The sequence below is a fragment of the Chiroxiphia lanceolata genome, chromosome 5 (genome assembly GCF_009829145.1).
Source record: "Chiroxiphia lanceolata isolate bChiLan1 chromosome 5, bChiLan1.pri, whole genome shotgun sequence".
In the NCBI taxonomy this organism is placed as follows: Eukaryota; Metazoa; Chordata; class Aves; order Passeriformes; family Pipridae; genus Chiroxiphia; species Chiroxiphia lanceolata.
In genome coordinates this window covers 51,708,208-51,722,408 of record NC_045641.1, presented here as the reverse complement: position 1 = coordinate 51,722,408, position 14,201 = coordinate 51,708,208, and the positions used below count along the sequence as shown (strand labels likewise).

Below are 14,201 nucleotides of genomic sequence, written 5' to 3'. Positions count from 1 at the left end.
GGGGGGAATGCTGGGTGGCAGGGCTGTCCCTCCTGCCAGCTTCGCCTCCCCCAGGGGCGGGGGCGGCTGTCGCCCGAAGCACAAAGTGGGACTTGGGGTAGGGGGGAGCACTGGAAGCTGGACACTGCATTGAGCAACCATGAGAGCCCTGAAATAACCCTCCCACACCACCCCAGACACACACACATGTGCACACACACACACATATCGAAATGTTGGTGACCACGCGGCATGGAAACAGTATTCTCAGGCACTCCACAGGGGAAACACCAGCCCACCCCATCACCCTCCCAGTTCCAAGGCCAGTGGCAGCCCTGTTCCTGGCCAGGAGCAGCTAAAGGAGGGGGCTTGGGTGGAACCAAGGGCAGCAACCTGATCCGGTAACCAAAAGACTGGGGGATGGGTGGCAGGACTCCTCTGACCACCACCATCCTCCGTCTCCTTTTTCCTTGCTTTCACTCCCTTTGATGGCAGTGCTGCACTCCTTCCCCCTCGGCCAGCGCTGGAGGACATGCTTTGCCCCATTTCCCCCATTCCCTTGGTGGCCGACCAACCACCCAAGTGCAAGAGAGTGGGGAGTGCTCTTTTCCAACTGCCTCAAAAGCCTGGCTCCCCTTGGGCAGCCCTGCCCGAACAGGCAGCAGAGGCAGGGGGAGGGGTACAGAATGAGTGAGTACTGCCCCACTGGCTCTCTGCCGTTCTCCCTTGGCTTCCCTGGGGTGATGCTTGAAAAACCAGGGCAGCAGAAGAGGGGATGGGACTGGAGGGGAGATCCTAGAATGCAGACTCGTAAAACCAGACAGTGGGGTTGCTAGAAATAAATAAGTAAAGGGGATATATTCAGGGGGTGCCTGCACCCTGGCATCCCACTGTGGCTGGACTGCACTTGGGATAGACAGAGTTCTCCTTCCCATTCCCTGTTGGGGCTGGCAAGGTGAGGACCCTCGCTGTACCAGGGACACCTGCAGGTACAGCAAGGTCCACTCAAAACAGAAGCAGGGCAAGATGAGACCCAGGAGCAGGCTTGTGCCAGGGGTGGGGACAAGCCACACCACCGGCACAGGGGCAACAGGGAGGCTTGCAGGGTCCCCTCTCCCTCCTGGGACACCAGTGCGGGGGCTCAAGCATCACCCTGACAAGGCTTACTGGTCTGGGAGGGGAGAAAGGGGCTTCCTGCTTTGGGGCTGCCACTGGGTTCCTCGGTGCTGGGGAGAGGGCTCGGCGCCACTCATGCCTTCCTCCCTTCCTCACACGCAGCAAAGCCTGCCTTGCTGGCACCTCCAAAGACCTCCACCGCCTGGTCGTCCCACTGAATCACATTCCCTTGGAGGTGAGAGGTGCAGTTGGCCAAGCCCAGGATCTCCACTGGTGCCAGCATGTGGTCCCACACGCTGAACTGCGCCAGCTCCCCCACGAAAGCCTGTGTGGCATCAAAGCGGCCCCCCAGAGTGTCCTGGGAGAGAGCAGGAGAGGTGATCGGACAGGGATGAGCAGAAGAGGAGGAACATGCACCCAGTGGGCAAAAAGGGCAAGGGGGAGAGGGAAAAGTTTGGGGAGAAGAAGAGCTTGATGCTTGATGGCAAGGAGGGGAGGGGATGGATGTGTGGAGGAGATGAAAGAAGATAAGACAGGGAGCAAGTGTAGGCCAGAGGAATAGGGAGAGGGAAGAGGAGATAATGAGTGCACGTGGCTGGGCTGGAGGTCAGATGAGCAGGCAGGAGAGCCAACATGCCATGCTGAGCACTCATGCCCACACCACCCTCTGCCTTTGCCCCATTTGGGGGCTTTTTCCCCCAGCCAGCTTCCCACCAGAGCAATGCTAACTGGCAGTTCTCGGTGTCGAGCTGGTACATACCTGCTCCTGGCCCAGGATGATGACGCCCTGGGGCTTGATGGCGTGCCAGGAGGCTAGGTTCTCACCGGTGCCCCGCTGTTCACCATCCTGGTATGCCGACCACTTGCCGTCCCGGGTGGTCCACGCCACGCAGATGTGGTGCCAGGCCTTGTCCTTCAGGCTCAGCGGCAGCTGGGCAACCTTCCGGGGAAGAGCAAGAGCCCGGGGCTCAGTGGGACTGCTGGGGGACCCCGGTGTCTCCCCAGCCCCTTGCAAAGCAAGTAGTGCACTCCCATGGTGGTGACAACCCAAAATCTACAGATGTCCCACTGTGCTGCTTCTGCCTCTCAAAACCCACCTCAGTGAGCCATCCTCCCCACCCTCCTCCCTCTCCCCATAAGCCTGGGCCCCTTCCTCCCAGCTCCCCCATACCAGTGTGGGTTGAAACAGGGAACATGAGGGCAGGGACTTTTATCCTGTCCCTCCTGCAACTGAGCTGACCTTGTCATTGATGAGCAGCTCCAGGGGGTTAGTGCCCCACTCCAACAGCACAATCTCATTGGCTTGGCTTGGGACAGAGTAGGAGAAAGGGGTACCGAGCCCTGCCAGGGCCTTGGACTTCAGCCACATGCAGATGGTGAAGGCATAGAGCTCCGGCAGGCTCTTCTTCATGCGGGCATACATGTAGTTGTTCTGCACCGGGATGGTCACCTTGAAGGCATCAGGAGGGCTGTAACCCAGCGGTCCTATGTGCCAAGGACGGGGAGGAGAGAGAAGGGTCAGCACCTGTGGAGGGTGACCTGTGCTAGGGTTCTCCTGGTGATACACCTTGGGCTAGGGACCCCCTTGCCCCACCTCCATCCCCATCGAACAGGACTCACCGTGCTCCAGCTCCGTCACCCGGTTCTGGAGGGAGTTCAGCTCCTTCTCGATGTTGTGCTGCTGCTGGCTGCGGTCGGTGCTTGCGGCCTGGCGCTCCTTCTGCAGGGTCAGGATCTTGGAGAGGAGCTGTTCCTCCAGCTGCTCCATCTTGGTGTGGAGGGCATCGCGAGCAAATGCCGGGGCAGTGGGTGCTGAGCCATTGGTGCGGGCTGGCAGCTCCTGCTGCACTCAGTGGCAGCCACGACAGAGGGGAAAGGAGGGAGAAAAGAGAAAATTCGGGGAGGTGTCACTGTAAGAGGTTAAATAAGGACATTCCCAGCCCGCAGCACTACAGGGAGTGCTGAGATGACAGTCCCATATCCGCACTGGGGTCTCCTCCAAGAGCCTCCAGCTGATTTTGTACCTCCCCTCTCAGAGCCCCCATTGAGATCATTACTGCAAAATGCAGCTTGGCTGCTCTTAATGACTTTCTGCTGCTTCAGAAACAGAGCAAGGATGGGATGTTTGGGTCATCCCTTGGCTCTGCTCCTGCAGGCAGCCTCTCACGATGAGGGAACGATGTGGGAAGGACCTTGGAACTTCCACCCCTGCTGCTCCTGAGGCTGCTTACCTATGTCCGGCACATTAACATCACTTAATGGGGCTGTAATCCTCTTAGCTCAGCTCAGCCGGCATGCGGGGGTGTGTGCACGTGCGCCAGGTTGGGCAGGTAGCTCTCTGTAAGCCAGCCTCTCCCAGGCCTTGCGGATGCCATGGAGAAGTGGGACCAGTGGTGAGGCTGTTGTGTGTGTCTGTTCTCAAGACATGACCCATCACCTGGGCACATCAAGCGTGTCTTGTCTCATCAGGGTTAACATCCAGACCAAAACTCTTCCCATGGCAATTCTAACATGGCACCTGGTGAATATGCTCCCAGCTGCTGCAACACTCTGCAAAGACCCCAGATTCTACCTTACCAGAAGACTCTATCCCAGCTGGAAGAAAATCAGTCTGGAAGGGAGAAGGTGACCCTTTGCCATGTTTGTGGGGTTTCTCTGTAAATAGGAGCCCTCTTCTTTCCCCATGTCCTTGGGACATTAGTCTCTGCCATGGGTTCAGAAGGATGGTGACCCCCTTCTCTGTGTTTCCAGACCTTCCCAAAGGTGCTGGAGCTGTCTTGGGTGCTCCAGCACCGAGAGTTCTGCACAGCTTCTTCAGCCCTGGATATTCATGTGGCTTATGCTGGTGGGACATGGGGGGATGCCATTCCTGTTGGTATGAACAGCCTCCCCATGGCCTCAAGCTGGCCTGGAGGAGGTCAGCATGCTCAGCTGTGGTTATGGCTTCTAGCTGTTTCTTCTTCCCTACGTCCTGCTTTTCCAAACTGGACAGGACCTGATAATCATGCACACAAAGCTGAAGGGGAGATGCCTGCCCATTTCACCCCCAATCTTTGCTATCCATCATGAACAACTGAGATGAGAGGGAGGCTGGAGGAAAGCCAGGTTTGGCTGGGCAGGATGCAGTCTTGGTGGATGGGAACTGCAGAGGGAGGAAAAGCAAGAGCATGGTGTTGGTGTGAGCACAAATGTACCTGCACTGGGCTGCAATGTACTCAGGCTACAAATAAAAGGGAGGCTGTGATGTCCCAGGGTCTGCAAGAGGTGCCAGCAGGGTCTGTTGGGGCAAACCCACAGGTTCTGTGAGGAAAACCAATCCAGAGAAGCAAATCCCAGCATGGGAAGAGAGGTTGTGCAGGGGACATCTGTCAGCCCTGACCAAACGCCAGCTCTCGCTGCCAGCTTGCTCCAGCAGCACTACGGATGCTCTTGCAGAGAGCAGAACCTCTCTGGGAAGGGAAAGGTGCCTGGCAAAGGGCATCCTACCTTTGGTCCCTGTAAAACAGGGAGGGATTAGCCAATGGGGAAGGGGCTTTAGGTCTTTTGCCTTTTTTTTTTTTTTGGAGAAGACTTGGGGATCTGCTGGTGAGGCAGGATGAAAGGCAGGGGAGGGCTGGCAGGAGGGAAGGAAAGGTGAGTGGAATGGTTAATTCTCATCCTCCTGGCAGGGACAGTTCCCACTGGTGGATGCCTGCATTTGTACCCAAGCAGAGCTGGCTGGGTTGGCACAGGTGGGATGGGGTTGCCTTTGCCTCTGTGTCCACATCGTATGGGCTGCAAGAGCTTTCCTCATCCTTTCAGGCCGCCCGGCTACAGCGGAGGCTGGCACGCTCCTGTCTGCTGCACGCTTTGGTTGCTCGAGCTGCGGGTTTGGAGCCTACGTCCCTGCTTCATGCACGGCTCCATCTGTTAATGACGAAAAAAGAAAAGGCTGGGAGCTTTTGTCACTCTCACTAGCCCCCAGTAGCCTGCCCTACATTATTCAGTAGTGACTGAGTGCTTTTTTTACCTCCCTCTTCCTCCTGCTTTTCTCCCTGCTGCTATTTTCTTCCCTCTGTAACTTTTCTCCCTATGGCCTTTTCACTTATTTGGCTTTGGAGCGTCTCCTCTTGATGCTCCCCTCTGTGCACACATATGCTATCTCTCCCTTCTTGCTCAATTTCTTCCCTCTTCCCTGAGTTTTTCCCCTTTCAGCCCTCTCTCCAGATCTTGCTGGCCACGCCAGCCTGGCAGCCAGTGCATGGACAGACAGATCCACATGGCCAACTGAACCATTGCTAACCCCCTATTCCTTCTGGAAAGGAATGTAGCCAGTAGCCTCATCTGGCAGAGTTTCAGGTCTATCCCAGTGGACACCATCCCCATCCCCACAGCCGGACCATGGCCGGACAGGAGACTGGACCATTCTACCCCATGCAGCTGAGATGTGCCGGGTGATCCCCTTGGTGCAAAGGTGGGCTGCATCCCCTAACCATCCTCCTCGTCTCTTAGCTGCCACTCAAGCATCTTTCTCCCAAACCAAATTATTTGTAAAATTATTAATGGTAGATGTGCAGCTGTTATTTACCAGTAGCCTTGGGGTGGACGAGAGGGGGGGAGGCGCCTTCTCCCCGGCTGTTCGTCAGGCACCCGGCTCCCCATCTGCCGCTGCACAGGCAGCAGGGGAGTGGGCAGCGGATGCGGGGGAGGCTCGTTTGATGCTTTTTGGCCACTAGAACGGGCAAAAAAGATTGAAAGATGCCAGGTAATATTAATCACTTTAAATGTCAGCGGCTGCTGGGGGCTGGGGAGGGGGAGGTGGGGTTAGGGGTCTGCGGCAGCCAGGTTGGCGTGTGCTCGCTGGGGTTGTAGCCCTCAGTCGGCAAATGCACTTTGATTTACATAAGGAGATCAGAGCCTCATTTACTAATGCACCGGCAAATCTGCTGCTCCCCCTCGGCCGCCAGCACACAAGTGCCCACCTCAGCTGCTGGGACAGGGCAGGCAGGACCACTGGATGATGCCTCAGCACATCCCAGGGATCATGATGGTCACCTGGTGGCGTGCACACAGCAGCCCCATTCTGTTCCTTGGACCCAGGAATTCTTCCAGGCTGCACAAAACTCCTCTGTGCCTGCCACCCTGGGATGCTCACTGCTGCAGGATGGCACACTTGCTGCACCACTCTTTATTGGACCCAAGTAAATCCTTGGGGTTCATTAAAGCCCAAGAAGGAGCGCATGGGGTAGAAGACAAGCAGGGATGCATCAGCCTCTCCTTCCTCCTAACAAGGGAAGAGCTCACCACTGATCCTGCTCCCCTTAAACCTTGCTCAGGGCCTGGGACTATCAGAATTTGGGGATTTCCATCCCCACACTGCTGGAGATGGAGACAGAAGGAAGGCAGCTAGGTCACTACCATTCCCATTCTCACAGCCAAGGGTTTCCTGCCAGCAGCCAGGTCACCAGCCACACCGGCACAGCCACATGCTGGCTGAGGAGCAAACAGGCTGTTACAGTTCTGCCAGGTCCTCCACAGAGCCCACCAGTCTGTCTCCTCTCCTGCTCCATCTCCTGCAAGGGATGATGGAAAGAAAAGAAGCACCTGCATCTCGGCACAGCCTAGAAAGCCAAGGTGATTCCCTCCATGCTCTGTTTCCATTTGCAGCAATAACTAGAAGCATGGAAAAGGACCATCTGGGCCCCCTGGCTCTGTATTCCAAGATGCACTCAAGCATACAGACATGAGCACGTGCTGAGAGAAGGGGGGGACCCTCAAAACCAAGACAAAAAAAGCCTAACTAGGCTGCTGTGCATGAGGAGAGGACAATGGATACCTTGTAGTAGGTTGGGAAGAGGTGAGGGAAGAAGTCCCCATGTCAGTGTTGTGACGATGCAAGCCCATCCCTGCTGAGATGGCAGGGGACAAAGAGCGAGACTGTGGGGTCCCTCCCCGAATCCTCCCCTGGGAAGTCCTGCTGCCATGCTGACAAAATTAAGAAACAAATGTCTTAATAGGTTTTTCAGTGCATGAATAAATCTTGTTATGCCCTACAGACAGGGCTGAGAGTGCCTGGATTAGAACAGCAATCTTCTACCTGCCCCCTCCTCTCAGTACCAACTCCAAAGCCTCCAGCAGTAATCCCTGCTGGCAATCCTACCTGGAGATGCCTTGGGATGCAGCCTTCCCAAGGCAGCACATGGCATTTTGTGTCATCCCTCTCCTGAGATTAGGCCACCACAGACTTTGCAGCATTTCCTCTCCTCCCCAATGGGTTTCACAGAGCCTCCAGCACACTGGGAGCCATCCTGGGACTGTTCCCATCCAGGTCACCTTTTGGGGTGATCACTACCACAATCCAAGATAGCTGTGGGGGCTGGGGGTGCCTCCCATGTCATGGGGTACCCCAGGAAGGCTCCCAGGGCTGACAGCTGCAGCCATGTGGGACAGAGGCGTGCAGGTACCCCACCATGAAGTTTTAGGTGCCTGCTCCTGGGGCAGGGGGAGGCAATCCAGGGAGGGAAGGCACAGGCAACCATCACTGGATGGCTGAGGTGTGACCCCAGGGCTTGGCCGGCTGGGCTGTGGCCGTCCCTCCCAGGGGCGTGATTCACACAGGTGGCACGTTATACCAGGCAGGAGCCAGGGCAGCCAAGGTCCAGCCCACTTGTGACACGCTGCCCTAGTTCCTCATCCAGCTGGGCTCACTGAGTTGCAGGGTGCTGTGTCTCCCCTGCAAAGTATGCTTGGGACCCTCAGGCTCCTGGCAGCACAAAAAAAGAACATTTTTGGCCACGTGCCACTTGGCTTCCTCATCAGTATGTGCATGAACCTCATCCCAGCATTGCTTCAGGTTCCCTGGGAGAGAAGAGCCTGCTCTGACCCTTGTGTGAGCATCACCCTCCTCCACCCCAAACCTCCCACCATCATCAGAAAACCCAGGACAGGGACCAAGGCAGCTCAGAGATGGTGCTTCCCCTTGGAGAAGGGGGAGAGGATGGCTGGAGAACAGCTAAAGGTCTGATAGTTCCCAAGATACAAACTGATGTGCTGGGTACCATTCCACCATGGATCACCCGGTCCTCAAAAATACACAGGTACATGTGTGCAGAGACTTATTTTCTCCCCTTTGTTTCTGGGTAACCACAGCAGCAGTGCTATCCCACTCTTGGGAAATCATTTTTTTGGGGTTGCAGGGGGGTTTTTGTGGTGGCTCTGTCCCTCCCTTTGGCTGCATTTGGCTCTGGGCAACAGGCTCAGACAGGCTGCACATTCCCCTCTCCCTGCACATGCCTGGCGTGCCTCTGTGTTTCCTCCTGTGCCTGTGTGTGAGTTACCCTGGCAGCTCACAGGTGCTTCCTCTAGTCTCCAGCTCTTTTCCATCTTGCATGCATGTGTTTACTCGTCTTTCACTGTCTTTCTGTCCCTGTTTGTATCTCCATCCATTACAATAACACTCTCTCCCAGCCTCATTTTCCAGCCTGTGACCTTAGTGGCTCAGAATTTCCCCACCCATTGCCTGCTACCACTGTGTGCATGTGGCTATAGTGAGAGGGGCAGAAGCCCAAAGCTGAGGAGAGGGACTCCATGGGATGCTGCCCCACTCCCAGCTCCACACTCCACAGAGGAGTGGAGAGGGCAACAGGGAACTGAACAGGAAGATGAGAAGGTTGAGGACTCACAGGAGGCTTCTTGCAGGTGGCTCTGATACCCAGTAGAGCTCAGGGGTCTGCTGAGCCCAAATAAATCAACACTCACATGCACTCCATGATGTGCCCCATCACAGATGTCACGGTAGAGCCTTTAGTGCCACTGGCTTGTGGACGGGCCAGGGCTGAGCCTGCTGGGCACACGTTGCACAGCCACTACAGAGTGGGGATCAGGGGTCTGCATCCTAAATGCCAACAGCCCAACGCCGCAGGGATGGGCACAGCAAGTGACTGCAGCTGCACCCTTCTCTCTCCAGCTCCCATGGACTATACGGGGAAGAGGTGCTGGGCTCTGCACTGCACTCCACTTTGTGAGCAGTCCCATTCATAACTGCGATGGCATCAGATGGGATTTACCCTTCTGCTAAAGGGCAGGGTCTGGCCCTGAGCTGCCAACCTGCTCTGGAGGAGTCCTTGGCAGGTGCTATGGGGCAAGCAAGGTGCCCTACATGGGTGCAGACAGGGGGAAAGCAGAGCAGCCCTGGCCCCTTGGGACTACTCTGCACGGAGGGAAGAGACGTGGGCTGAGGGCGAGCCCCTTGCTCCTGAGCAGAAACCTCAGGGAAGAGCAGGGCACAGACAACCTTCCTGAAGCCTCGTGAGGGGGATGAGCTGGTTCGGGGGGTGTGTGGCTGCACGCCTGGGGAATGGCACATGTGGGAGCATCGCCCCAGGAGCATCATCCCCTGGGAGCATCCCTCCCAAATCCCCAGGAGCGTCTTCCCCTGGGACCGTCCCTCCCAACACCGCGGGAGCATCCCTCGCACCTCTATCCGGTCGATGCGGTCCTGGAGGGTGCGGACAGCCTCCTCCAGCTCCCGCACGGCGGGCGGCTCGTCAGGGGGGTGGCCCATGGTGCCGGGGCGCGGGGCGGCGCGGAGCCCGGCGGCGGCGGGGGGCGCGGCGCCGGCGGGGGGGCTCCGCAGGCCGCCCTCGCAGCGGCTGAGCTTGCCGGTGAGCTCCCGGATGGTCTCCTGGTCCATGCGGATTCGCTCCTTCTGCTCCAGCGCCGTGCGGCGCAGCTGGGCCGCCGCGCTCCGCAGCGCCAGCAGCTCCTCGGGGCCGGCGGCGGGGCCGGTGCCGGTGGCGGGGCACTCGGTGCTCAGCGGGGTGCAGACGAAGCGGCTGAAGAGCGGCGGCCCCCCCGGCAGGCGCGGCCCGGCGCTGGCCAGAGCCTCGGCGGGGCCGTGGAGCGCTCCCAGCCCCTTGTCGGCGGCGGGCAGGAGGGCGGCGGCGGCCGAGTCATTGTCAGCGGCGGCGGCGGGCGCGGCGGTGCCGGCCGGGTGGACGCTGGCGATGATGCAGATGATGGCCCCCAGGAAAGCCAGCATGCCCGCCGCCAGCAGCACCGCCAGAAACTTCAGGGTGGCAGCGGCGTGGGGGGCCCGAGCCCGCGGACGGCGAGAAAAACAAAGCGGGCGGGGATGGAGAGGAGGAAGGACGGACGGAGGGGCGGATAGACGGACGGGCAGCCCGGAGGAAGCCGGCGGCGAAGGACGGTACCGGCAGCAGCACCGGCGCCGGGGCCCCGCCGCGCCGCGCCGCGCTTATATGTGCCGGGCGGCGCCGCCCGCACCGCACCGCACCGCCCCCGCCGCCGCCCCCGCCCCGGCCGTGCCCCTCTCAGCGACCCCCCTTGCCCCCGAGCATCCCTCGCCGGGATGCAAGGGCGAGGGTCCAGGCGGGGGGAGGCGAGCGGGCAACGAGCCCCCGAGACGGGGAGAGGAGGGGGGGCACCCTGGGGGCACCTGGGGACGGGGCCAGCCCTGGCTCGGGCTTGCTGAAATCAGCCCGGCGGGAGCTTCTGGCGAGAGGATGCTCCTCCGGGACAGCCCAAGGGAGGATTTTCCCCTGCGAGATGCCTAGGCTGAAAATAAAGGGCCCCTCGATACTCCGAGGGTTAGTGCCTCGTGATCAGGCATTCCCTGGGAGGGTCTTTCGGGCCTTTGCCTCCTTGCCTTTCTCTTAAAAATTAAACCAGCAACTTTCCAGCTCTTGGAAATGCCTCTCTGGGAGGGCACAGAGCAGTTGTCTTGCTCTCCCACCTCAAACAGGACTGTTGCAGAGAGCCTCACCCTCTGTCATGGGATTCCTCATCCTCCAACCTGCACACCTGTGCTATCCATTTGGAAATAAATGCCCATGTTTAATCTTCCCCCACCATTGCTCTGTTCTAAACCACTCATAAAGGAGATACTTCAGATAACCACTTTCTTCTTGCTCAGACACCACACTTGCCCATGAGACACAAGCTGTGCCATGCCCTCTCCTGTTCCCCAGGCACATCGGGGCCTTGGCAACACAGCTCAGCCAAACCAGGAACACAGGAGGGAAAGTGAACAAAATTGATTTCAAGCTCTGCTCAGTAATGGCAGGAAATTCTTTTAGCCAGCAGGGAATCGGCAGCGTGTGTGTTTAAAACAGCTCCAGTGCTGGATATGAAACACCAGTAAAGATTACATCTTCTTTCCCCCCAGGCATATTTGAGTGGATAGCAAGGGAGCCAGAGCTACAAAGACTTTGCTCAAATTTGGCTTCATGGGAGCAGGGAGGGGAATGCTGCTGGCAGGATACAGTCACCCTTTCTCCCCACAGAGTACATTGTGCCCTAGCCTATCAAAATCCTCACCCTAGAGCCACCAAGAGACTCATGGTGTTGAGAGGCTGTGAGGAAGAGGAGGAGAGGAAGACAGATGGAGCAGTTAAGGAAGAGAAAGAGATGAAGGTAACCATGAGGAGGAAAGGTGGAGGTGGACATGGAGCAGGCTGAGCAGGTGGGTGTGAGGAAAGCCCAAGCAACAAGTGTCTGGCTCTGGCAGCAAGGCCAGTGCTTTGGGAGAGTGAGTGCTTGGTGTGCTGGGACAAGTGGGCACTGGTGTGGGATGCAAAGAAAACAGAAGCCTGCACTCCACAGCATGAAGGGAGGCCACCAGCCTCCAACCTGCCCCTTCCTAGTGGTGGCAGGGGATTGTACCCCCCCAGAGTCACCCCCTGCCTGCAGCATGCCCACCCCTGGCAGCGGCTGGGCAGGAGCCGATTCGAAAGGAACCCATGTGAGTGCTGGACCAGCCCACCCTACCCCAGAGTGTGCAGGTCCGGGGGGAAGGGACAACCTTTGCCTGCATCCCTGTGAAGAAAAGTGCTGTACACCTCTACAAAGCTTTTTGTGTCCCCAGTTGGGGGAAATGTTGCTGTGCTGGGGACTTTGCACTGTCCTGGACATCCAAATTTTATTGCCAAAGGCTGCAGGATTGTGGTGGCAAGGTTTATACCTCTGTTGGGTGCCATTGTGGTGGTGAGTGGGGCGAGTGAGCCCCTCTGCACCAGCCCTGACCCACTCACCCACGCTGGGATGTGGAAGAGTTGGGTATCACAGCAGGGCACGGCTCACTGCTCCTGGGGTCCTGACCTCTCCCTCAGCAGGGACCACAATTTCTTCCTGGAGACAAAAGAGGTGGCAAAAATAGATTTTCACGGGGGGTGATGACTCAGACTGGTGAGTAGCCAGAGCAACCTCCCTGTCCCATGAATAACAATTCAGAGGTGCTGGATGGGCAAGGACACAGTGCTGCTGAAACCCTGCCCTTCGGCAGGTGACAGGCTGGAGGAAGGCAATGCCAGGCTTTGGGGAGCCCTGTTTTGAACGGGATTGGTGACAGAAGCTGGATTTAACAAGAACTCATGGATTCAGCCCAGAGGGACAGGGAGCAAGCTCCTAAGGGATTTTGTTCCATCTAATTAAGTCTGGGGCTGGCAGCTGTTCCCAAGGGGTGGCTGCTCACAGGGCAAGGCAGAACAAGGTGCTGCCCTGCTGTGGCCCCTGTGTGAGAGGGAGATTTAGGATGGACTGTTGGCATGAGAGAAAGGACACCTGCTGTTCTGAGGCTGCCCCCATCCAACCCTCCTTGCAGGAACAAGGCAGCCCCATCCTAGTCAGAGTGAAATCCTGGCCCATTCAGGATGCTCAGGTCAGCAAAGTGGTGGGTGTGAGGAAAGTGGAGAGCCTTTTCCCACGGGAGGGTAACTTCATGCCTCTGGGGTGAGAGGTTCCCTCCCAGGGCCACCCTAATGACACAAAAGGGCTCTTCTGCTGCTGCCACTCCATGGACCCAGCTCCAGTCTCCTTAGACCAGGAGCCTTCAGTCCATCTTGCCTGGGGACCTGCAGACTCTATATAGTATGGAAATGCTGACTTCTCTCGTTTCCAGGTCTCTCAGCCCTGCAGATGTGACTCGCATCACCTTGCCCTGGTTACATGGCCTGCCTGCACCAGCACACTGGTGCAGGACCTCGTTGGATGTGTCCAGCCAGGCTGAAGTCTGCCTCTCCAGCCTTCGCCCTGCTCCAGAAAGTATGGGTCAGAGGTGGCTTCCTTGGCTGTTCTCGAATCCAGCCAAAAGCCCACTGGCCTCTGAACAAAACCAGGGTGCAGGGACAAGGGAGGGAGTGCCAGCCTCACAGGTGTTTTGGCACACAGCAGAGGCAAGGTGAGCCTGGTGTTGTGACATAAATAGCACACCTTGGCTGTGCTTGGCTTTGGTGGGCAGTGTTCCCTGCTCCCAGCCAGCCAAGACACGGCACCACTGGAGAGGGCTCTCCTGTAGCTTTCCAAACCTCAGACACCGCAGAGGTATCTAAAGCAGCTCTCCCCCAGGAAGCCCTATCTCAGCCCTACCTCTCCCATCCAGGGGAGACCAGATCACACCATTCCAAAGGGCAGCCCTGAGGGGATTTTGGTTGGAGCCAGCTGGTGACAACCCACAGCTGAGCCCAAACACTGCCCTTTCCCAGCACCCAGAAGTGCTACCTTCCTGCTCTTCTCTCCCACCTGCCTGAAAAGCATCGCTGCCCAAAGCCTGTCGCATCTCCACCACCAGCACTTCCCCACCTGAAGCTTTGCTGTAGCCTTTTTATGCAGCTGCTGTGGGCTGGAGGCTAATGGAGTGAATGTGGGGCTTCGATTACACACAGGGAGAGTATTTTTCACCATATTTCTTAAATTAGCATGTCACACATTGCGCTTAAGCACACAATCTGGAGTTTGGAAAAGCCTGAAGCATTTCTTAGCCACCAAGTGCTAGGTTGTACTCAGATCTAATTTCATTTTTAAAAGAAAAGGATGTGGGACACCCATGGGAGATTCTCCAAAGCATTTTGGAAGCAGGGGTTGCTACAGCTTGGCCTTCGTGAAGTGCTCCCTATTCCCTTAACATTCCAGAATTCTCTTGACTTTTGTCAGCTTCTCTGTGTCCAGAAATGTCCAAAGACTCAGACTAGGACTGATGCACAGTGCCCAGGAAGGTACCAAGCGTGTTTGTGTTTGACTGCAGAGCTGATCCCTGCTGGCTCAGGGCAGCTCTTTCAGCACCCCTGCTCCCCACTCCACAGGTCACAGCCCACCCAAGGAAACAATAACAG

General features: G+C 57.5%; 1 protein-coding gene across 1 annotated transcript; it reads right to left on the bottom strand.

The window, feature by feature from the left end:
- Positions 1–250: 250 nt before the first annotated feature.
- On the bottom strand, positions 251–10,315 carry NPTXR (neuronal pentraxin receptor). The gene is made up of 5 exons (XM_032687607.1): positions 9,551–10,315; positions 2,716–2,938; positions 2,336–2,580; positions 1,856–2,035; positions 251–1,453 (listed from the first exon to the last, which is right to left on the bottom strand). Exons 1-5 carry the CDS (start codon positions 10,112–10,114, stop codon positions 1,229–1,231), a joined length of 1,437 nt encoding a protein of 478 aa, XP_032543498.1. The 5' UTR covers positions 10,115–10,315; the 3' UTR covers positions 251–1,228.
- Between the last annotated feature and the right edge of the window lie 3,886 nt (positions 10,316–14,201).